The 26,689-nt window shown below is 36.1% G+C and overlaps 1 protein-coding gene across 6 annotated transcripts in view; it reads right to left on the bottom strand.

Moving 5' to 3' along the window:
* LOC113506351 (partitioning defective 3 homolog) overlaps positions 1-26,689 on the bottom strand; it is a 53,691-nt gene that overhangs the window by 11,359 nt on the left and 15,643 nt on the right. For 2 of the 6 annotated variants that reach the window (XM_026889199.1, XM_026889231.1), the window contains exons 1-6: positions 14,678-17,587; positions 4,238-4,441; positions 1,614-1,769; positions 841-1,022; positions 452-574; positions 119-210 (exon numbers count right to left, since the gene is read on the bottom strand). In XM_026889199.1, the coding sequence (XP_026745000.1) occupies positions 119-210; positions 452-574; positions 841-1,022; positions 1,614-1,769; positions 4,238-4,441; positions 14,678-14,800 (880 nt within the window). In that variant the 5' untranslated portion in view covers positions 14,801-17,587. Of the gene's footprint in view, positions 1-118; positions 211-451; positions 575-840; positions 1,023-1,613; positions 1,770-4,237; positions 4,442-5,815; positions 6,044-8,064; positions 8,339-14,677; positions 17,588-26,689 lie in introns of those variants that run through there. The other 4 variants (XM_026889206.1, XM_026889218.1, XM_026889225.1 and 1 more) reach the window with 4 other exon arrangements.

Raw genomic sequence — 26,689 nt, 5'->3', positions numbered from 1 at the left:
TTTTTTTACTTTTTAGATATTATCTATTACGATTTTAGGGCCACCGATGAATAAAAACTTAATTGAATTTCTCCGTGCCATGATACGCAGGTGAAACAGCGTATATAAGATAGCATACCTTCAGGTAAGAGATCAAGTGGCCGTTCTTGTACAGGATGCACGCTCGCCACGTTGTTGACACCAGACACCCATCTCAGCATGTCTTCTACCCTGGAATTTACATTAGAACTTGTTACTCAGATTTCAAAATAGACTGGTTCCGAATTGGGCATTAACGATCATCTACATTGCATACTAACTTTACCCCGACTTTACCCCTTTTTAAAGATGGTTTGACGTAGTTTCCTGACTAGTAGACACTTTATAACTGTCTTCCTGACCTCGGCTGACATTATTTACAAACACCTATAGAAATCAGCATATTTCTCAGAGAACAAGCAAAGATCCTTACCTATGATTTTGATGATTATTAACAGGTGTATCTTGCCCCAGGGGCTCTCTCCGTGCGTCTCTAGGAAGACTCTTGCTGCCGTAACTTTGTACCCGTTCCGCTGCGTCTAGCCACACACCGCTCCTGCAAACAAAGGAAAGTTCGTCAAAATAAAGTTGTTATTGGGTAAGATTTTCAAAGTCGAGATTCACTTTTGGGTTTTCCTATATATTCACAAACAGCGCGGTGCTTGTAAGTGTTTCCAATGAACCTAATTGTCTATCATCATGATCGTAATAGGTATTCCTCAAGGGACGCTACTGGGTCCAGTCTGACACTTAACAATCTAGATGCTAACAAAAATCTATACAATACTTAGACTAGACAAATATTATGATCTTAAATCTCACCCAGGTCCAGAGAACTGCATGGAGAGTCGGTTGGACTGTCGCTGGAAGTGTTGGCCGTGTGAGTGTCGGTCCGGCGCGTCCGGCGGCCGCCCGTCCGGTAGTGGGTGCACTTTCTGCGTCACGCGGCTACTGTCGTCCCGGCAGACCACCGCTGCCGACCATCGCTTCGTTTGTTCTGACACCTGGAAGAAAAATTAGAAAGGTTAGAAATAAAGGTATAAATTCACAATGCTTTAGAAATAAGCCTACCCGTAAAAAGGATATACAAAAAATGTATAAAAAATGTACAAAATAGTTTTAAAACAAGAACGTAGTTCTTACAATATGCCACCTATGACAATCGTCATTATCTCACCACTTAACAGACTAATCTACCCTGCAATTACACGACTTAGGCAGCGCCTACAGACTAATCTACCTACAAAATTGTCATGGACTCAGCGTTGAACGTAACAGTGTTAACTCATAACTAAAACTATGTAAGGTTGCATAAAAACTAGAAGTTGTCAAATATTTGAAATTAGGTGTCTATAGAATAACCACATTAGTACCAATTTCATGAGGGATGACATACAACCGAACTCCTTAACTTAAACACCTGAAGTTAATGTGCCAACCCAATGTGTTTGTCTATGAATGATTTTCCTGCATTTTAGTGATCTGGGTGGCTTGTGAATGTAAATGTAAATTCCTTTTTGCGGGAGCCGTTTCTTTTTTTTAAATGAAAGAAAAGAACTATGTATGTAGGTATTAATAAGAAATCAAGTCCCAACCTGTCGCTGTGGCGGCAGCGTGTCCTGGTGCAGCGTGGGCTCGCTGCCGCGCCGCACCTGCAGGCCATTGGCGCCGTCCTCCAGATCTGCTGCGCCCACTTCCACGCACGAATCCGTGTCGGGGACCCGCATGCTGCCACCAACGCCACCGCCACCCTGAAAACGGAAAAAGTAATTTAAAATCAATTTAATAATAACTTTTACTTTATTTTTTTAATAAACTGAAAGCTCTTTTTTATTATATTTCCCGCCTTGTCTAAATAAACTTAAATCAACATGACTAGGGATAAGTTATGAACTTACAAAAAATTACATTCAGCTCATAATTTTCTTTAACCCAATTTTTAATGGGTATCTATAGTGCAACTGCAAAGACATCTCAGCAATCTGAAATATTTTAGATTTAAAAACTACGCTTTTAATAAATATTTAACGCACCGGCACGATTAAACAAAAATTATGCTGCCGTAATGATTACTGGTGAACATTACGAATAAGTTACCCAGATATCGCATTTTATGGAACTACTAGAGCGTAACGAAACTCCATAATCAATGTAAGATCCAATACAAATTGCTTCGGCTTGTTTATGTATGACGCGGTCGAATCACTCTCTAATTTGCAAGTAATAGAAACTTATTAGTTAGACCTGTGACGAGATTGTTTGGCTCAACTTTTGCTATAGTACATATGGGTCTTTTAGTATTAACCGATTCATTCCTTTTGTTTTCACGCAACTAATATAGCACTTTGACAGAATATGGCTGGTCAAGATTCCTTTAAGTACTTTCGGCTAGCAAATACGGTATTGTCAATTAATCTTCAATTAGTAAATTATGAATCAATCCCTTATTTATTTATTTGGACGTGACTTAGGTCATGGCCTTAATGGAAAACAGAATAAAGATTGTAATCATTAATTAATCGTCTTTAACTGTCTACGCATCTCTCGGAAGTTGGAGGTCGCGGCCTACAGACGCTATAAAACATAAACACCCACTATATATTGAATTCTACATATAACCCTATAACTAGATATAAACAATGTCTGCCTGTGGCTCCGTAATCCTGTTAGCCCAGTTTCAGCTTGTTATCTAGTGAATAAGTATGTGTAGTACTAAGAGGCGTGAACGGTGAGAATGCAGGCATTCGAGCCGCCCGTTATACCGCGGTTTTAATGGTGATTCATGCGCTGTTTGTTATCATTCGCAACACTTATACCAACTCCCATACAAATCTAGTTATATGACATTAATTATGTATTCAGTGCTTAAGGTAGCGTGTTGTATATGTAATTTAAAATAACTCTAGTAAACTATTATTACAGTTTATGACGTAGACTTGTGAAGGCAGGTTTGCGTGGGTTTTATGCAAATAAATACAGTGCATACTATATTGTTATATTCATAAGGTTGGCTTAAGCGATAAAACTTTAATGCTAAAAACCAAGAGATTGTTCAGGGTTAATTGGGGATTTATGCTGAAGTTTAAGGAAAAACGGGACAATTAAATAAATTAAGACTAGACTAAGTTTTCAGGATAGAAGTCAAGTTTGATTTGATCCAAACGTGACTGGACCATTAGACAAGGCCGAAACATCGTTTCAAACTCCTTTCTTATTATTATTTAATACTTATTTGTAGTTCTCTCGTGGCTCTATACCAATATAGACATGCAAATATGTATACCTTTAGAAAAATAACTTCTTGCTGTTATTACACAATGCTGAAACATACACAATCGTAAATAGTTTAAATAATCGTAGGTTTATTTTATGAACAATACTAAAACAACACAACAAATACCTAATAAACATACATAAATGTTACAAGTATAGTTAGGTATTAGAATAGCTGTATGAAAAAAAAGGAAACCAGTTATAACAAAGTAATACCTACATTATTTATGAACGGTTCACACACGATTTAATATCGTTTTAAATATTTTTAACTACTATCTCTTTATTAATAAACTCTACGAATTAATATACAAGCTATGAACTCATGATTTAAAAATTAAAAGCAAAGGATTCAAACTTTTACTTAAACGTATTTCGTATCTTATTTTATTTTGTATCTAAATTAACTCACCATATTTGGATGTTGAGCACAAAAACACTGAGAGAAACACAAGCCCATATTGAGATTACAGCTGAACGATAAACGATGTTTTCTTCTTACTGACATGTCAAGAAATGATCGGACTATTCGCCTAATTTGTACTCTTTCAAAAATTTTACAATAGACATGTTCCGACAAGAATCTCGAAGTAAACTGATGGAAAACCGCCAATTTTTGGTTTATTTTCTTTTTCAGTGATGCGGCGGCGGCACAGGTATGTTGCATTCAGCCAATTTTTTTCTTAAGTTATTGACATCGTAATCTGGCGTTTTCATACAATACATCATGATTTGTATGGTCCTAATTCTATCTTGACTAAATAAAAAATAATTTCTGACGTATTCGTGAAATCGTTAACAAAGCTTTTTAGTGTAATTTTGAATTTCTTTCTAATTTTATAAAGTTTTCAAAATTAACATACGCAACCAGAATATTTACTTGAGTAATGGAAAAATCAATAAGAATCGGTGAAGATCATAAAAAATGGTTTTTTTAACAACTTACCCGAAACATATCCGGGGAGGCGGTGCCGGCAGAGGAGCCACTAGCGCCATCTGCCTGCGCGGCGCGCGGTTGCGGCGCCTGCGCAGTGCACTCGGCCGTCAGCGTCTCCCGGTCATCCGCCACGTCTCGCACGCGGTCGTCGGGATCCAGGATGCCACCCGAACTGGCGCGCAACGCTCGGACACCCACCCATGTTTCCGGACCCTGAAATATAGAGAAATTTCCTTAAGACATATTAAAATTAAATACTTAACAACCTTTATCGTTATCATCCCGATACAGTCCACAAATGGACCTTTATCAATTAAGTCACTGCCGTTGGCATTCTCATAAATAGACAGCTAAAGAAGACCGTGGATGCTAAAAGATAGGAACCGAATTCATGTGCAGCTATAATGACTTTCGACTAAAAAGTTTGCAAATAGAACATACGTAAGGTAGACTGATTGGTGGTCTTTGTTTCTGATGGTTTAGGCCGAGGACGCCATTGTCTTAAACCATCAGTCAATCATGTAAGATGAGTATTGGCATTTGTCTAGTATGACCCTGACGAAACCTAACATTTTATAGCCACGCAATCCATACCATGAAATAAAGTTATTAAATGAAAATTGTATTTATCAAAGTGCAGAAAAAATACATAAATAAAGATTATTTCTTTGAGATTTTTTCTATATTTGGATGCCATAAAAATATTAAACGATTATAATTACTAGGTGGGTGACTAATTATCACAATGTGGGCGATTTTTAGCCATCGAACGTGAGGTTATAGCTTTAGACATTCAATAACATTGTTTTGGCGGTTCATCGCTGAGGCCGCTTTAGGTCATGTTGGCATCATTCAATTTAACACTTGAGCGTATTTATGACCTGCCCTATGAAACAATTCGATGATTTTCCTGACAATGAAATAAACTTCAATAAAAGTACAGGTTGTATTCGTCTCCCTGCTCACAATTCATATATTTGGTCTAATAGACATCCTTTAGAAAGTCATATGTTTTATGCAACATACCTACACAAAGATTACTCTCACACTTGTTTAATATACCAAACCGCCTTTTACTGAAAATATTATTACTATCGTACTGCAGTTTCACCTGTGAAATGGAACGAAACAAAAACATCGTGCAGAGTGCACTTAAACTCATAACGTTATACGACACCTAACGGATTAAAACGAGCTGCGAAAATTAAGACAAATAACTGTAAGAGGTTATGTACATTGTGTTCGTTTCGCGAATTTGTATGTTTTTCTTACACCGAGATAATATACAGGAACAGTCGACGTTCCCACGCAACGCGTTCACTCCATTCAACGTATGTATGTTCCTCGAGTGTTTTGTCTGTCTGTACGTCACGCTTTGTTCGACTGTCGCCGTGGTCCGCACAATCATATCAAAAGGTTTAGCGAACATCTTTAAGCGAAATTTTACAAAGGCTTTTTTGCTATGGAGATTATTTTTTATTATCAACGTAAAAAGAGGCTGTTCTTCAGAGAGTATAGATAAAAGCGTCTTTTCAGGTGCTATATAATGTTTTTTTTTTGTTTTCTTGATAGAGAACACGTGCGTACCCATGTGACAGACTTCCGCTCCTGTTGCTTGGAAGCGGCCTGGCGAGCCAACTTCTTCAGCCGCGGCGGAGGCACGGGCTCGGTAGCCGACCCACCATCCATCTCGCTGCCATCCGATACCGCGCGCCACTCGTCACCTCGTCTTTATTTTCACCATTATAACACTTTAACAAATCGATTTCACTAACTTCGGTTATCGAAACCGTGAAACGAGAACATTTCTTGATACTGTAAGATTTCGTTTTAATTTCGTGACTGTTTTATTAAAGAAATAAAAAGCAACTGGAACGTCGGGTACGTTGTGATCGATGTTTTAGGAGTGCTAGGGCAGGTCAGTGGCGCGAGTGAAGCCTTGACCTTCGCGGTCCACTGACCAAACACAGGCCGTACTCACGAGCCGTGCACCAGATGCTGCGCCCATAACAGACATTGTGGCACATTATGCCTTTAAAGCTGATATTATCTAGAACTCGACGCCTACTACATAAATGAGTACTACATTACTGTCTACGTTGACGCCAGTCTGGCATATTTCTCCTTATGAGAGTTTTTGAATCCACATAGGCTATTTCCATAAAAAGGTCGAAAGTATTTATAATATTTAAAGTTAGTCACTTTTACATGCATTATTTATTATGACTGTACTGTTAGCTAACAACGAGACCAATGTTACGAATGAAGTTGTAACTCTAAAACACGCGTGATATCGCCATATTCCAAGAATGTGTTAACCAGCAGCGGCGCCCGCGCACGCGATCGGTTTACCTTCGGGGAACACTAACTCGGACACTACAGAAAAACGATATTTGTCGACAGCCTACGAGTTACTTTACTGCATGACAACACGCATGCCCGTACAAACAAGGGACCAAACAACGTGAAAGAAAGTTTCGAAATTCCAAGATCGTCTTTTGTTTTAAAAGGGCAAAAATTCTAATACGATCTTCACATCTTGGAATGGTTTTCATAATTCAAGAAACTTATCAACGTTTTTGTAGTCTATAGGAACATACTAGACCAAAGCTTTCCGCAAGTAACTGTTCGCAATTATCAAGTGTCTAAGCCTGTATGCCCTGCAATGACTATTCATGAAGTATTATCTAAGTGACTGATTTGTCCGTGCCCTAAAGCGGTATAAGCCAACGGAAATGCAGGCTTTTATGGTCTGTAACGTGTGTGCCGAATGTTAAATGGTCCATATTGCGTCAACACGTTCTCGAACAACAATCAAATTAAAACAATAACTATTTTAATCGCTTTAACATATCTCTAATTCTATTTATGTAAAATGCAAATTAGTTGATATCATTTTATCATGGATTTCAGTTTTTATCGTGGTAACATTAAATTAAATTTCCCTCGGTACGCAAACACGCAATCTGTTACAAGATTCTTTATTGATTTATAGACAGCTATAGCACGAAATGAATTTATAATTAGCTTCATAAAGTTGTAACAAAAACAAATACCTTCACTAGTTCACTGCCGCAAGTATGAGTTAATTAACGTGCCCCTAATACATTTTAATGTTGCTTTTAGTATTTTTTACCGAGTGTATAAATTTAGCGGGGTTATGCCGGCTTGTTCACAATCAATCGCTGTCACGAGAGCTAGGTATCTTGCGTCTGTCGAGTGGTCATCTGGGCGGCTTTGTGGCAAACATGTTTCAAGGCGAGTCGCGAAATTGTTATGCAAATAAAACATTGCATTCATCTTCTACTTGACTTGTATATTTACTGTAATGCAATGTGTTAAGTGAAACCTTTGTCACACATAGTCTAGACTTTTGTTTCGCATCCTATTGCCATCTCACCAGTCACAAACACTTTCATGAAGGTTTAAAGAAAAAGTCTTCATATCAATGTATTAATAGATTGTTTGTTTGTTTTGCAAGGTTTTAAAGGTGCGTCGAGTCTTGCACAGTTTGAGATACCTATGTACATTGTACACTTCACGTACAGACTAGGTCATTGCCTACAAGAAACATAAAATTGTCCGCTCGCTTCATGAAAATTAATTTTAACTATCATTTTTGTTCTATTCATATAGTTCGGAGTGTATTTTTTTATATATTTGATTTACTACTGGCAATCCGAATGCTATAAAAGAAATACAATAAACAAAAAAAAATTGTACACACAGGCAGTTGCTTTTTCGTTCTTTAAAAAAATATTTAAAACGCAAACAAAAAAAATTGTCACAAAAATCACAATAATGTTTTTTTTTTTATTATTATAATTATCACGCACACATCGGGGTTTTATCACAGAGTATTTTCTTGATCGTGTTTTGTTACGCGGGAGCGATAGCGACACACGCGCACGGCCGCGGCACAGCGTCTACTGAAGCCGATTAGAAATATCTTCACAATGACCGCAAATAAAGCGATATTACTACTGAACCTCTAATATTTTTCAAGGTTTGCGATTGGTTATAACATAAACTCGAGTACAATGCGATTACCTTACGGTATTGCATTAATGTATGCATAAAAGTATTTACTGAAATTAAATAAGCAAAGGATTATTTTTCGGAGGTACCGAAAGCACGAAGTTTACGTTTTCTATTAATTTAACCTTTTTTTAAGAATAATTTTTTTTTTGTCAATTTATCTCGTTACTTAATTTCTTTTCTTTCAATTTATTCATTGACTGGTCATTGAATAAATTGAATTTTTATGGCATTTTTATTTAATTAACACCAGATATTTTTTAATACAAGGCCAGTCCTTGTATTAAAAAAATACGATTGATAAATAAAGCAGATGCCTCATAAATATGATGACGTCACATTTTATCACGGCTCTGTTCCACCACGACCTGATAAAACAATAATTATTTCCTATAATCACTAACTAGGTATTTCAGTAATCACACTTTTCGCAATGTTTTCTTTTATTGTTTTACATTGTCCATAATTTTATTATCTATGCTATCTCTTTGTGAGTAAGTCATAATCGGACTGGTCAAAAAACTACGTATTGGTCGTAGACTTTTTCTTCTTTTTGCAACAAGAGACTTTCTACCAATAGAATTAAAAGGAAAAGTAAAAATCTTCTTAGTCCATCAGATACATAAATAAAAACTATAAGACGCATATTTTCGCCTTTATCTGAACTACAAAAATAAAGTTCAGGAGGCTTGTGACGTAATGACTTCTGAAAATTCGTACACAGAAGTGACGTCGGGCGTAAGTTTCATTCGATCAATTAAAGTTTGAAGGGAAAAGAAAAGATGTGTCTATTATTATACATTACGCTACCTGATGCACCTACGTAGAAAATAATGTCATCATCCCATTGAACACAAAACTGAATATGAGAAATATTTTCCATCATTATTATTCCCCAATCAATTAAAATCTAACCACTTAGTAATTCCCTGTGGAGTAAGGTTTGAAATGCTCAAACCGTTTTTGTTTAAATCTGAAAATATTATATTAGAGCTTGCAACTCATAACGCGTACTTAATACTGAAACTGTTATATTCGAGGGCTTCTTAAGACGATTATAGGATTAAATAAATATAAGGCAAGGGTCGTTATATCCGTATACTTTAGAAAGTATTCAAGTAAATAATGAATATAGATAAAAAAAACAGTATAGCTTGAAATTTTTTTAAGAAAAGCTTTCAGTTTCACGCAAGTGTTGAATAAATTAACAACTTAGTATTAAAACTGAGAGACAACGTAGAAAACACTAGAATTTTACTGAATTAAAATAGATGAATACCAATTTCTCTTTTGAAGGGTCGAAAATCTCCGTTTAATCACAGACATTCGTTGCTAACTTGGGGACACATTTATTTTTATAGCAAATGCATCAATGTGTAGTCCGAAAAAACTTTATCTATATCTATACTAATATATAAAGCTGAACAGTTTGTTTGTTTGTTTGAATGCGCTAATCTCAGGAACTACTGGTTCAAATTGAAAAAGTATTTTTGTGTTCAATAGATCATTCATCGAGGAAGGTTTTAGGGTATAAACCATCTCGCTGCGACTAATAGGAGCGAAGATACAATGGAAAATGAGGAAGAAAACAGGGAAGGTATAAATCATAACTTATATCTTCTAACCACGCGGACGAAGTCGCGGGCAACAGCTACTAACCAAATAAAAAACAAGAATTACAGGCAAACTCTTCCAAAATGGCATTTCCCATTAAAAAATAAAATATTTGTTATAATTTATGTATGCTTCTGCACAATTTTATAGTGAAGGATCCCAATAATGTGAGTACTTCAAACATTGAAACTACATAAAACCTATTTGCTTAGCTCATCTCCGTCTGGCGGAAATTAAAAGTAACTGAAGTATAATAAACATAAACACAGGATGAAGAGAACTGTTATATATCTTCAGCTTAATTGTATCGTTTAAAGTCAAGTTATTGATGTCATAACGGTTTGCGCGTGATCTTCAGTACTTCATCTGTTTTTCTAGGTAAGCTAGAATGTGAAGTTTATGGGAGACACATTTTTTTATCCCTAGCTGATCCAGCGAATTTCAGTTTAGTGGGCTGATTTGGGAATTACCCACACAAACGCATACAAAAAACATTCTAGAGGAAGAGGAATTCAGTGCCATACACTTTAAACAGTAACTATTAGTATAAGTAAAGATGTTACGATTATGAATCTTAGAGCCAATTTGACATGTGATGTTTTGTGCATTATATTCAGGTTCGTTTGCTTGACGCAAAATGATTAGCAATATAGCTAAACCATATAGATAAAGCCAATAAGCTATAGCTTTTTAGTGCTAATTTTGTCTAGCCTAACTTATCCACGATAAGATTTTTGCCGATGGGATTGACGATTGCCAGTTTATATTCGTCTATCATGTCAATACATATAAATAAATGTAGAAACAAGAAAACTGACCAAAGAGTTAGTAAGTAAACATTTTTATAGTCACTTAGCACTGTACCAACGATGTATTCCAAGATTACGTAACGTAAAGCTAGCTACATAAAAACCTATTCTCAGAAGTATTATATTGCTAATTAATGATAATAACCGTCGTGTACAACTGTACAATACACACACATGCAAATCACCTCGTTTATGTATCGTCTTGCTTAAGAACTAATCATTACTTTAATGATTGAGAACAATAGAAAACTGTATGGTTTTTCCAGATTCGATGCAGTTTACGAGTCATCTCAAATCACCGTTAATATGTGCTGTTCGTTTTCTACATGTCTATTTTATTTTTACGATTAAAGTTCAGGGTGTTTATAGCCTTTCTGCGATTATCCAAAAAAAAGAAAAATCATTAAAAGCACGCGCAAACGCCCACTTGTTCCCCAATTCGGCATGGGTACTTTTCATAGTAAGAAAAACAGTATTCAAACAAAAAAAGCTCTAAATACAAGAAAAAAAAACTTTGCTAAATAACCACGCTAGATCCGTAAGTATCTGTAATTTAAGACGAACTTATTTAGTCCGATTGACTTTTGAAACAGCAAAGAAAACGTGCGTTCAAGCGAGAGAGCTACTGTAAATATTATGCTTTCTGTAACCCTATCAGGGCTCCTGTTCCGAGACTAACGAGTGATATACACATCTTATACATGTATTACATACACAATACTGTATTTGCTTCGATATTCGTTAAGTTAAAGTTTTCTGTATTTTCCACGAGAGAAAAAAAACACTACCTAGTTAGAGTACTTATAAAAGGAAACGCTCTCAATTTCGGAGTTATACGAGATCACAAGTTTAATCACACTATCATTGCTACCAGATGTAACATTAACAAATATGCCAAAACAAAGTAGGTGACTTAAAAATAATTGTCGCCATTTATAACATTTGTTTTAAATAATTATTGGAGTCTTTGATCTCAGGACTACATGCGACGTTGGACATCAAACGATGCCTTTCTTTATGCTTCTGTAAGTTTTAGGACTAATAACTAATGTTAAATGGTTATCGGGTGAGCTTCTGAAGTTAATTTTATTAGGGCATTGACTTATACTAGAAGTTTTCCATCTTAGGAAACATGAATGAAAAATATCGTGAAGTTTATTGGAACAAGCTGATAGCAATCCATTACGATTAGTAGACAAATTATAACCTTTAAAACCTTTTCCTGTGTCACCTTTATCATATATATTCAAACACGTTTTAAAGGCTTGGTCAATGTTTAAACTTAATTATCATAGCCATAGCAAATAAAAGTAAAACCCCGCCCGATCATGATTCAATATTGTCTAAAGGATCAATGTCCATAAAATTTGGTGATAGGAATAATATTGCTAACTTATTAAGAAGGCAAAGAATTTTATACTATTACTTAACTAAAGCGTTATGCTTTGTCAAGCCGCGTGATACGAGCCACTTGGCAAGCATTGGTCCCCTTAGTTGACGCAAGGCAGGCAGTGCCGTATTACCCATAAGGCACTTTAGGTCAGTGCCTAGGGGCCCACGATGACGAGGGGCCCAGCACGCCCGATGCTATGAAAAAATGAAAAAAATGGTTGCGTTGCTGTGGTATAAAAAAAGGGGGCCGAAACGAACTATGCCTAGTGGCCCCGAGATGATTAATCCGGCCCTGAAGGCAGGGCATGAACACAATTGGATATATGATGAGGCTTACCAAGGGACGTGGTGTTGTGGGTACCCAACTTTGAATAACATAATATACAAACTTCTTTATGGAAAAAATAAGCTTAAAATACGCTTAAGCAACCCATGTAAGTTTTAAACGGAAATTCGACTCAAGATGATCTCAATCATCCTACAGTAATTCTCTCTTCCAAATTATCTCAATCCAAGTTTAACTTCTGAGAATTCAGCAATCGATTCAACTTAATCGTGATCTGATATCTTACTGTGATTTTCTGAACGGAACCAGTTTGTGAGTCACACAGGCCTGAATACTCCATGCTAGGAACGAAGGCTCTAACATGATGAATTATACTGTTTTAAAGCTGCTACAGTTTCCTTGTAAATGATGGTGTACTAGAAATAATGGAGTCTTAATTTTGTAATTCATGTCCTAGGGCATACATTCGTTTGCACACAAACGTTTATCCTACTGAAAGTGTGGCGTGGGGACTTTGACCACTCAGCTATCCATGCAGTCAGGTCTTAATTCTCTAATTAAAACTATTTACATGAGCTACTGCAACTGTTGATCTACCAAAACCCTACCCTCAATGATAAAGACCGCTCGAGTATGTCTAAAACCAGTTATTTATCATCCTTAGGTTCTAAAACTATTTGAATTTAAATTCTAGTTCTAAATAGTTTTTAGTTCTGTACACGTGAGGTAAGTCAGCTGTTATCGGCTCATACAAGCATGTTAAGTGTACAAGACATTAACGTCGCCTGGAATGTGCTGATTACGACATCAAGGTCGATTACCTTAATCTAAATTTGATGAAGTCCTAATATTAAATGATATTGCGTTTTCCTAATAGCAGGTGAATTAGTTTGTCAATTTTTTAATGACGCTTTTTTAAATGTTTTTTTTTGCTTACGGAAATTGTATGTACTGACTAAAGGTGCTTGATTATGTTTATATTTTTTTTTGAAATAGTGCAGTTATTCTTGTTGTATGGATACTCAAAATTTTCCACTATTATGTATGTCACTCTGCATATATAGTAGTTCTTTACAAAATTTGCTTACAAAACATTTTATTGCTGACTTTTTAAAGTACCTTAACGCAATAGTATAATATTCATAGCCTGCAAGTTCATCGCCCGTATCGCGTGAACAAAGAGGTACTATCGGTAATGTTATGTTACTAATAAATGTTGATTTAATGAAGTACTTTCCACTTTCAGATCAGAGCGCTGTGAAAGTCATACGCAACAATAGCTAACGTACAACGTTCTGCGACATAGGAAGTTACAACTAAAGCATTATAAATAAGTACTTAGTAGAAGTAAAAGGTAGATACGTGTTATCAAATTTAAGTCTTGTTATGTAAAGTCGAGTAATTTAATATTAGTGGAACAACAGATTTGTAAAATGTATAAAAATTATGTCAAATATAAAAGTATTTACAAAATTCTTCTGCATTTGAAAATAAACGTAACTTTCTCTAAAAACAAGCGTATTCCGAAAAAAAATCACCAGATGACAATTTTGAATTAAGAATCCATTTGTCACAGTGGGCTGGTTCTTTTTTTAAGAAAGTTGTTATTTTGTAAGCATACATGTTTTTTTTTTAATATGATCAGACTTAAGGTTAATTCTGCACGTTATATTATAATTATTTTATTTGTATAAATTTTATAATTATAAGTATTGTAATCCTCAAGCGACACCATCGATATCCTGAGTTAATAATGATTGAATTAAAAATATATCGTAATGTGCGTTCCAATTTTTATTACTGGATTTTGATTAATTGATAAGTTGTAGGAAACAACATGTCAACAACTACATTGATGTAGATTAACCAATTAATTTTCCTGCACTGCGTCGTGATAAAGTTATCAAGAGTCATAGTGACACTGACAGGTATTCATCAAATTCTCGTCTAGAATAACTTGTGTTATCTTGTGGAAACAAAGTAATGTTGTTAATAGGAGTACAAACAAGCAACGTAGACTGGCACATAAAATAAAAATGTTTTAAACTCTATTGTCTTTCCTCATTACGATAAAAGGAAAAAATATAGTGACAGAATTTACAACCTCTTGCTTTTTGAAGTTTCAAAGAGGTTTGTTCAACAATTCAACAGATTATGTTACAGAGTATGTACATAATTATTTTAAAAGAGAACGTTGTTTCTCGACTTCTTCTATTATTTTTCAACATAAAATGCATTTGGCCTGTTATTACAAACAAAAATGTGTTAAACCAGCTTTGTAATGTATTATCCTTCGTAAAAGAACCTCACCGTTTCAGTGGTCTGTGGTAGTATACTCCTTTGGAGTTTCTGCACGGGGTAAGTCTGTCTCCACCCGAACAGACGTACCAGCTTGTCGGCGACGTCCTCGCAGCGAGGAGTAGAATCCTTCATGTTAAGCACCACTTTTCAAACTCACTTTATAGTCAGAAAAGAGATTCGCATTGTTTGTAAGTTGGCACCTGTTTGTTGTGACAATATCAGTAAACTGTTCGAAACGTAAGACACTGGCAGAAGAATAATTGAAAATGATGTGGATAGAATTGTAATTTGTAACTCAATCTCATTTCACTGACAACACCGCAGATGTACGTGTAGTTACAATAACACGAGCAGCGACCTTGCAGGCAGACGCGCAAAAAGTGGTAAAATATCGGTGTCGGCCGCCAGGCACCGCGCGGCACTGACGCCGGCGGCACGCTCTCGCGGCCTCCGCGCCGTTATCGCAACCATCCTTATCTGACTATCACCGCCCCTCCTAACTGCACCTTCACTACCGACTACCGAATGCCGGACCCACAAAGCCTGAACTTCTCAGTTCTCACAATCCCCGCCCGAATCATTAGCAAGACTTTCAAAGTCGGAACTAAGTAGCGTGAGTGTGAGACCCCACGTGAGACGCCGACGCGTTTGCCATAAAAGAGAAAAACTAGCAATAAGCAAGATTTAACCGCTGTCTGATGCCGCGATCTGATAGGAATTTGAGAAAATTCGCCCACGGAAGTGGGATTTATTCTTACATAATATGAATACAAACCATTATTAAATACCAAACACGAACCTAAACAAATTGCTTTTGATAGAAGACATGATTACGACAAGAGAAAACTTAAATATAGGTTCCAATCAGCAACGAAAGAGCCTCTACCCGTTATAGTAAAATCCAATAACAGATTGAACATAATAGTAGTGTTGTAACTGGGCATGAAGTTTTGATTAGGCTTTCATTCCAGCGCAATAATATCCGCAACGCCAACTCAATTGCTGTCCAACTTACTTTTGATGTCACCAGTTGCACAACGAACTTGCCGATTATATTTATTTACTTGGACCTAATCCAGCTTAAGTCAACAAACTACAATCTAATACGGCTTAGTTAACATTCTATTGCTTTATGCAGTAATTCGTTTAGCAATGCTGATGTGAAACTCCACATACTAAGATATTATTTAATTTCCAAAGTTCAATGATGCATAAACATATATTTTCATGAAATACCGCAAAAACTGTTGTGTTCTAACTAAAGGCCTCGCGAACTCGCAACATGCAGGAATAATTACCACATAGTGGACATAAACGCATAGCTCGCAAAACGTTGACTCCGGCAGTTTGCATGCTTTTGTCACGCGGTTTTGAAACTTTACGATGGGAATGATATTTTCTAAGATATGTGCGGAAAACAGCAATTTATAACATTACATGACAGGGAAACTCATGAAAGTAGGAATTTATTAAATAAACTTTTGCGTTTACATGTTACCTAGAATGTAGAATGTTGACAGTACTGTTAAACGCGATGATTCTTTGTAAGTCCGTGTAACTTTTATCGGCGGCGGATCGAGTGGATGCAATAGAGCGAACAATTGACGATTAAGACCAAGACCTCTTCTTTGAAATGGGAACCCATTGTCAACGGTTACGAGTGTCGGCTAACGAAATTACGTGGGACAACATTAGTTGTAATAAGATGCGCGTTACTGAGCAACCTGATAATTATATTAACTCTACAGATGTTTTTTGAACATAAAGGCGACAAATCTCGATACTTTTAACGGAGGTAAGTTGGAGAATGAAAGTATTTTGCTCAAAAAGAAATTCGAAATAAAATAAATACATTTGATAAGCGGGTTTAAATGAGTGTCGCGATGTCACACGCCGCTTTCTACCTCGAGATCTGGGTATCTAGATCGCGCCAGAGTAACTATTATGTTACCAGATCACCGTTCATAACAATGCTATAGTAAAGCCCGTGGCAATGATACTGATTAACAGCCTCTCAACTAGCGAATGAGAAACCCACGATAATGGTGTATTTTCTTTGCCATTACTGAACAGACTAAGTGTGTCAATTGATGTCGTTGCAGTTATGTATTCTAAATAAATGATAGCTGACGACTCGGCTAGTTTTGAGTAATAGCGGAATTTTATCAAAATCCGATGAATCATTACCAACAAGCATTGAGTTTATAACCTGTGTGGAGTCAGGTTCTTAGCACTTACGGTCATGGTTCAACGGTCACGCCACGCTTCATGTGCTCTGGACCAATCACAATGCCTTGATTGCAACCATGTACATAGGTGCAACGATCCCTCAATCACATACATAAACTATTACTCAGTACGTTATGTATAACGTTCCTGAGCTCGAAGGCAATTCTAGGTAACCTTAGTGCCGAGAAGCAGACACGCACCAGTTTAATAATTACTGAAAACAAAGCACTATTGTAAGTAATTAAACGAAGTAATACTTATCGAAAAACAACCTTGAGTGTACTCAGAGAGACTGCACTAGTCGAAGAACATGAAACCGTAGTTTTCAAGCGATACGCTAAACCACGCGATATTGTGACATGGAAAAATGTTGGATACGTCACTCTATTGTCTACAACATTATCACAGGAACCAGCTGTGCAACTTTTGTGCAAATGCAAAATAACTAGCTGGTTTTAAATGGCTACATGATGCGTTGCCACAATGCCTGCAGTTTAATGGTCACACAATAGACACGTTTCCAACCTGTCACACTGGTCAAAAAGTAGTTCACAGGTGTATCACTTGCACAACGGACCAAAATATAATCGGAAGTATGTGTAGTCAGTTATCAAATGAGTAAACGTCACACATTATAATCGATGTAAACAAACTGGAGGCTGCGCGGCGGGCAACTGGCTCGGCTTTCTGCGCGTGCGCCGGTAGGCAGCGCGCGGAGGCGAGGGGAGGAGGCCAGCAGGTCACCGCTCCCCCTGCCCCGGCAGGTAGCCGAGCCATTGAGAGGCTCTCGCGCGCCGTGTAAACAATCCCACCTGTGCAATTACAAACAGTCACCAAATAGTCTAACACCACAAGACTACCATCAGACGACATTTAACCAATTTAAAAGTCGAATAAAAAATTCTGAATGAATTGATTGTTCCATTATTGTTTCCACAATTTAGTCAGTTAACGACCTAAAGATCCTTAAAGTTGTTTCCTCCCGGATGTGTGACGGGTTACTTGTTAAGGGAACTTTCGTGGGGAGGTGCGCCAGGGGTCAGTGGCGCGAAGAGCGTGGCGAAGCGCGACGGACGTACAGAACCACTTAGCGGAACGAGGTGGGGTGCCAAGTGCCAGGCTCGGTACCACCACCACGAATATGCAAGCCAAGGTCAGTGCGAATACATTTCACACGAATAAAATCAGCAAAACCCTAAAAAACAGTATAATAACTAGAAAAATCCCAAACTAAGGAAGCTAATTTAAAGTTACACACCGTAACAGAATTTACCAAAGATACAATACAATTAACATACTAATTACAATTGCAAAAATGTTATGATGTTCTGAAACCACATAAATTCTATTGACAACGCCATCTATGTAAGTAATGGAGAATCAGTATCATTGCTAGCTGACAAAACTAGCTGATGTCGCAGCAGAATATGATGTCGAGTTTTAAAGTGTTTCATATACAAATATGAAAATAAACACATAATGTTGTACAATTTTTACACATAAACTTATTTAACATGATTTCATAAAGGCAATATTTTTTAGTAAAAAGATTTTAGGTCATATATTTTTATTTTAAGTTAATTTCACACATTGACGACAGATGGCACTGCTTTTCAAAGCGATGATCCAAGGAAACTTGTTGACAAGCATTTTGTGTTGGAAAGAATGTTAGTCAGAGGATTAGTAATAACATGTTCTTAATAATCAACATAATTTGTTTTAAAGGTGGAAATTAAACACAAATTGACATCGATATTTAATTGGATTAAAATGAGTTAATGGATTAAGAAACGATTTAACTCTGTTACTGACACAGTTTTTATTCTCGTAGTCAGTTAGCCTACAAAAGCAGAAACTACCCTAATATTTGGACCATGACGGCACCGGAAGATACCGACACGTTGAATTGTAAGGGTGACAGAACACAAATATAAAAATCCTACAATTAGGCCATGATTTATAAAAAAAAAAAGTTTATAAATTGGAATATAGAAAGAGGCCGGTTGCCAGCAGAGAAAAGTTGATTAGCTGGTATAATTATTAAGTCTGTTAATTGAAATATTAGTCCATCATTTGATTGGTGAAATGACGCATTTATTTACACCTTAAATACTGTATATATAATACTAAATTAAATACCCAAACGAACCTAACCTAGATCAAAACAGTTTTCTTAATACCTACCACTAGTTCTATTCATATTACAAACAAAAGGCCTAGAACATGAGTCAGTAGAACAGAATGCAACGAGGAAAACTCACAATTATTCACATGAAAGAATCAGAAACCTACAAAATGCCCGTGACTTTGTAACGGATGGGAATCAGTAAGCCCTTTACTGGATTAGTTACACGCACATGCATCACGTATGTCTATACGTATACATATACATATATATATATATGTATATATTACTAGCTGTTGCCCGCGACTTCCTCCCCGTGGGTAGAAGTATAAGTTATGATTTATCCCTGCCCTGTTTTTTTTTCACATTAATCTTTGTATCTTCGTTCCTATTAGTCGCAGCGTGATGGTTTATAGTCTAAAGCCTTCCTCGATGAATGGTCTATTCAACACAAAAAGAATTTTTCAATTTGGACCAGTAGTTTCTAAGATTAGCGGGTGCAAACAAACAAACTCTTCAGCATTATATATTAAGTTGTAAGTTGTATATAGAGTATAGATATAGAAGTATAAATACGTTAAACCATCGACGTATACTAATGGACTTGCCGGACCTGTATGATCAGCAGTATTTTTTTGGTTTGAAAAGAGTGAGAGAGATAGTCCCACCATGCTTTCGGTCTAACGCTAGCTTTTTCTTCTTATATGAATGGCGATCAATATCAGTTTACATGACAAGCACGGCATATACATTTTAAAGAGATAAAGATAGATCGAAACTTCGATTCCTCTCTTTCTTTCGGAGTGCCTCAATTCTCATCTAAGGCAAGTCCATTAGTATATTACCCATATTACCGTCTAAACATGTTTTCTACAGATAATCTACCTTTACTACAAAGTATCGCAATTTTATTCCATGTATACCTAAATACATATATTATACCAATACATTTTATCGCTAAACTGACTATCAAATTACTCTACATAAAAAAAAACTGGATATAAAAGTGTAACAAAGGTTGTTGATCTACTTAACGAAGCTATAAAATTGTCGCTTTTTAATTCTTTAAACACATAAGTACTAACACGATCAAGTCTTATGTAATTGAATATATGTGTGAGTACACTTTAATTTATTCAAGAACATTAAGCGTGAAGTTTTAAATAATTTAAAACGCCTTTAAAAGTTATGCGGTTTATTTTTTGCTTTGTTTACTTTACTAAAGAACGTGTATTGATTGAAACTCTAAATAATTGTGAAGAAAAAAATTGTTCTATTAAAGAACAAGTTAATATTTTCATGTATTTCATTCAACGAATTGGCAAGAGTGACTAATGAAGAGAGGGTTCTGAGTGAGAGGTGTAAACACTATAATGATGTATTCTAGTATTGACTAAGTTAAGTTACCCTATATCTTCCAAACCTACTTGGTTGTTAGGCCGAACAGTTGAACAGAACAATAATTTAAATACTCATAAAATCATTCGATTAGCTCATGGTGATGACTGACTCTACATGAAAATTTATCAACGGTTGGACTCTTCTAAACAGTTTATATAAATCTTGATCACAATCACACATCAGTTGATTTGGTAACAGATAAAATCTATTGGTCTGCTTGAAACCAGACTTGAGCTTTTCAAAGAGACAAAAAGTAGACAAATTGATGATGCCATATGTACGATACCAATACGTCACATGACGTCTATTGCACAAAAAAAGTTTTCCACGTCCCTATTTCCATGCATTAGAAATGCAATTTCCCATTTGTTCCGCTTACAAACAATGGCGGCGTTTAATGAAAACTATAAAGTTTGAGTAATCAAGTTCATGAGATCGCCTCCCCGATCGTACTTTCACGAGTTACATTCTTACAATGTTACTGCAACTAATTAATTACTGATACAATGTAAGATGGGTATCTTATCTAAGCATCATGGCTGTTTACAATAACGTATTACGGGAATTTGTTTTAAAAAGTTTAAAAATAAATTTGAAGGCTTCGTTTTTCGGTCAGCACGTAAAAATGTGGATTCTGGTGCAAACTCTCTCTGGCTGTGAGGATTGTTGTTATATCACTCATCATCATATTGTTACAGGGCAGTCTACCGATCGTTTTAGAGACTTAGATTACGGGTCGGACGGTATTGTGGACAGATGGGTATTTTGAGACTACTATACTCCTATTTTGATGACTTTAAGTATACTTGAAGGAGAAGAAGAAACAGGAAAATTAAATAAATTGCATTTAAATTTGTTTCAAGGAAAGAGTCATTACTAACAAATTCCGCTCCAGCTCATGAATAAGGACTCTAGTAGGGTTCCGAAACTAGTCGGACAATCCCAATAAATTTGCTTGAGTAAACCGTTGTGTCATTCAATAACAAGTAAGATGGTTAAATAATCAAGAGACATGAAGCAAGTGTACCCTAATGTAATAACATTAGTATTATTAATTATTCGCTGCTAATTGAAACACTAAACCGATAACCGCAGACTTACAAACTAATACCAATTTATATCACATGGACTCCTCCATTAGAAACGGTTTATATAACAATATCAAATAGTTTCAACTTTCTATTATTTGTAACATGAACAAGAAAATGACGCGGCATATGCAAAATACGTTTATTAAATACTTCATTTAGAGGTTTTTTTCTTTAATTCTAGTAAGGTTGATGTAAAATCGACGATTTGATGAGGTAGACTATTAATTTAATACACAATACTTTTTTTTTATTTTTGCTACTATTAATGTATATCTAAGTTTATAATTTACACTATTCTGGCAAGTACCGGGTTCGGTATTCGTATTACCAGTGCACCAGTAGAACCAAATTAAAATTGAAATAACCTTTATCATAAACTTAATGATAGGAATAAACCATTGTCTACAACTTAACAATACTTCTAAATATATTAGGGTTACTTGAACAATATACTACGTATATGTACAATGTATGGTGTTCTCAGACCCACCTTACCCCGAGGTAGTCGCATGTATCAATCGCATCATTACCAGCGCGGGTCAACGACCCCCCCCCCCCCCAGTGTCCGCGAAAAGCCTGACCTTCGCACGTACTACCGTCAGACCTAAAACACAATAAACCTGTAAAAAAGAGGTGAAACCATTTGCATTGCCGTAACTTCAAATTGGAGTACTATGTTGAAACTACTGTTACAAATTGCTCACTTTCATATGAAAGCGTATTGTCGAAGAAAAAAGTCAAACGAGACTGTGATTCTGTAATAATATGCAAATATTCGCCAAGATATTAAATAATATAAACTTTTTGTTTTTTCGAAAGAATGTTCACACATATTATGTAGATTATTCTGCGTCCATACGAGGTGATTTTGATGTAATTGACTTCTTTCGTCAGACTTTAAATGACGGTGATGTGATTGCTCATTTTGAATAGAGTAAAGTTTGTCAATTGTTAACAACTAAGGTTCTACATAATAAGGTATCGCCTTAAAAATATTATTTTTGCATTTACGACATACGAACCAGTCAAATTCTATCTAAATTAACACTTGTCTTGCGGTTACACTACACGTCAACATTTCATACTTCAACATTATTCGTGTTATCAAGCTATATCCAAACAAAATGATCGTCAAATCGAGTTCGAAGCAATTAATATCACTTTCGTGCAAGTCGAGCGGAAACCGAGGAAACCGGATAGTGTGTTAGTGGCATCCAGCCTTGTATAACAGAGGAACAAAGTCATGTTATTGCAGTGGTGCAAGCGTGACGGCACGATACGGTGTAGAGCACTGTCTCTCTTACTCGTTTTGGTAGTGGTAGGACCTCTGCTTACTCGGTAGGTTGGTGGTTGTGGGGTGGTCAGTCAAGGGTGACCGACGCGACCGTGGGAGAAAACGAGAGTGAGGTTTCCAGATATTTACATCTGTATTGGTACGGTAAACTATGAATGTTAATGCTGTTTCAATTTCGATATAAGTGGAAAAACATAATGTACAGTTTGTCCGATAGGATTTAGATGTAACTTGGTATATAACCAGGATCAAAGCATAGGATATTTTTTTCGATTTTATGTTCCCGTGGTATCCTTGTCGTTTTGTACCCGCGAGTAACAGCTGGTATTGCAGCTTGAATTAATCTTGAACACAAAAGTATCCATATGGATGAGAGAGGCACTTCTTATGCTCTCATTTTCTTAAAATCCATTGGTTTAGGTACAAGTTATAAAAATCTAAACTACCTTTTTGTGAGCTTCTAGACAAAAAGACAGACTAAAGATTGTTCTTCTCTAAAGTAATTAAATAAATAGATTATAGTAAATCATTCTATTACTTTTATTAATGTTTGAAACTATTCCTACAACGGTTACCACTAATGTGCTGACAACAGCGGCGTCCATTCGTAGAATTTGTAACAAGAGCTGTTAACTACCCATTACCGTATGGTCGCTTTCCAGAATAAACTGTACTCAAGACTAGAGATTTAGGAATAAAAAAAAACTGGATCGACCAGTTAACAATATAATTTACAGTTTTACTTATCTTAGTACGTATTAATATACTCCTCGTGCACGTATCTCTTTAAGGATATGCAATGATAATTCAACGTGTATTGCAAATTTTGATATGGACTGTTTATATTGTTAAGAATTCTTCTTAACTTCATATTAAAATCGATTAAGGCAAACATACATCATCTTCTGCAAAATATTGTAAAGATAACGTATAATTTTTGGAAATATTGCAACTTTTTTCCGGATGCACTTTGGATTCTGTACCGAAATGGATATGGTAAAAGAAACTGAATCAACCAGATTGTGCAGTGATCCAATGCTGAAGCTGATAGCTGTTGCAATCCAATATCAAGTCTAATGCTGTCGAACGAGAGTAGTACCAACTCGATCTAGGAGTCTAGGAGCAGGCTTTCTAAGCCCATCAAGGCAGCGGGATAGTCCGAATGGGTTACAGTAGCCCCGGTACACGAAGGGTAATGAAAGGAACATGGGTGGGTTTGAGTCTGACACTCCTTCCTCCCAAACCAAAGTAGAAACAGTCACGCATGATTTCCCATCCGAAAAAAGAGTCAGCTTTCTATCCAGAAATCTACTCTTACATACACAATATGGGTGCATCTACTAAACATGTCCTAAGGATATTGCTTCAAACTAAAGATTAATTAGTCCCCGTAAAGCTAAAGCTACGTTAGTCTAATTAAACCATGGCTAAGACATCGTGTACCGGTTATTGACTTGCTTTGCTCCGGTAATGAACAGGTTTTAATCTGAACGGATGAGAGTAATTATATGTCCCTTAGTGGTTACTAAACCACTTGAAATATATAAGGAAGTTACCAGTTGAAAATGTCAACAGGAAGACAGGTTGGGGTCCAACACCATCGTATAATTTGATAAGAGTTGTATTTAGATATAGTTGATAGAGGGAGCGAGAAGACGATATATACGGTGGATAGTAGCGTCTCTTTTCTAAGACTACAGCATTCTTTCTTTATGTAGTGGAGGTCAACCTTCAGTCCCTAGTTAAGGATGATATTAGTCTTATTTTAAACGATTGTGGTCTATTTAAAAAAGTAAATACAAGACTAAAAATTATAACTGATACTTCGATGTTTGTACGACTTATTGTCCTAATACGCCCGGCTCGACAGCCGAATTCATGAATATTGCATAGTTTTAAAATAGCGAAAAACATTACGAATCCTAACAATTAATGAAATAAATAAAACAAAATATGAAATTGAAATAGTATCGATATCCTGGTATTAAATATTTTATGATAAAAGCACGTATCGTCGTTATAAATATCAACACCGGTCATCTGGCGGCAATTTACACCAGAACGATATAATAAACGTATTAAATATCCAGTTTAAGAGATAACGAAGCTAAAATTATAACGTATTTATCACTAAACCAAATATATTTAAGTGTAAAGCTGCATTCATAACAGTAGGTACAGCAAAATAACCTAGGATATCTAAAACTCAACTTTAAGTTTTAAATGTCTGTGTGTCGCTAAGTTCCACTCCAATTTAAGACATAGTCTAGTTCTTGAGACTCAACCAAGTACCATGTACAATAACGACTGCAAATACGTATGAAAAAAACCTTAAGACGAATAACGAAACTTTAACTGGTCACTCCTGTACGTACAAGCGATACCACAAAATTGTCGGTACTTACGGCAACAGGGGGGAAAGCGGTTACTTGCAGTTGCGATGGCAAAGGGCGATATAACTATATAAGCACTTATAATAAGCATACACATTTACGATACAGTCAAGTTACACATAGCCGACCTGTCGTCAGTTGCAATGTTCAGTATATTGTTGACTTTTGAACAACAATTGTTGCTCAGAATGTCTGTCACTTGACGAGAATATTTGGATGATTGCCAACTGAAGCTTGGCGAGGACTAACTTACTTGTTCAAGTTGTTAAGTTTAAAGAACATTAAGTAGACATCAGTCACACTCTTCGAAAAGTCTCAAAAAATAATGTCGTTTCCCAGAAACTAGAACAAAGTATTCTATGTTGTCAACGGCTCCGTCTGCTATGAAAATAAATTGATCTTACGGGAGAATAAATGGTTGAAAAAAAATATTATTTGTGTTAATCTAGATGATATTCTGAGTAGCAAATTTTGACAAAATCCTTTCAGTATTTTGCGCGAAAACATCCATCAATACTGAAAAACTTTTGCCTTTAATAATATTAGTAGGAATTAAAAATATTTACTTTCTTTAACCGTTCCTACCGGTGACTCACCTATCTCTGTTTTGTCTAACTCCGCGCAATAGATTATGGATAAAGTATCAATATTATATTATTATTCTAAGCCATAGTTGATATCATGATTGTGCGATATTGAGCCGCTATTCAAAGAAAAGCATTAGCCTTAATGCAATACTCTTGACGACTGTTAGAGTATTAAATTACACAAAAATGACGTCACGATCCACGACCGATTCCTGGATATTCTCGCACCGTACAATTTGCCTGTTTTATTAGAGGTCCGTAATCAAAGGGTAAAAGCGGAACCCTATTTCTGAGGTTCCAGTGTCTGTCCGTTACCAGGCTATATCTCATGAATCGTGATAGTACAGTTGAAATTTTCACAGATAATGTATTTCTGCTGCCGCTAAACACCAAGTAAAAATCGAGGTTACGCAAGCGTTGATACGGTTTTAAATTTGTAGGGGTTCGGAAATAAATTTCAGGTGACTACCTGCAAATTGTCATTTGTCACCCAATCTATTTACCTTCCTTCCTATTGGTACGAAACACTCAGTGCTGTGAATCCGTCTCGCACTTGACCAGTCTTTTATAAAAATCAACTAGCTACCTTTAGCGGACCTTTATTCGAAAAGGACACAGATGGCCCCGGACATGTGTGTCAATGGCCAAACACACCTTTAATACGCCATTTTATATTTAGACTGGATTCCTAAATGTTATCGGGCAAATAAAGTAGAGCACCATATATCGTGTGATAACACAATCAGTAGGTTTCCTGGGATAGGTGATCAAGCAACAATTGGAAATTCAGTACGGGTTGAAACGCTCACCGTCGAAACAATGAATTTCAAATCATTGTGTAGGCAAAATGCTTAGAAGATTACGAATAGTGTCAAATTTAATCCAATTTCCATTCATCGGG

The sequence above is a fragment of the Trichoplusia ni genome, chromosome 2 (genome assembly GCF_003590095.1).
Source record: "Trichoplusia ni isolate ovarian cell line Hi5 chromosome 2, tn1, whole genome shotgun sequence".
NCBI lineage: Eukaryota > Metazoa > Arthropoda > Insecta > Lepidoptera > Noctuidae > Trichoplusia > Trichoplusia ni.
This window is presented reverse-complemented; position numbering and strand designations above follow the sequence as displayed.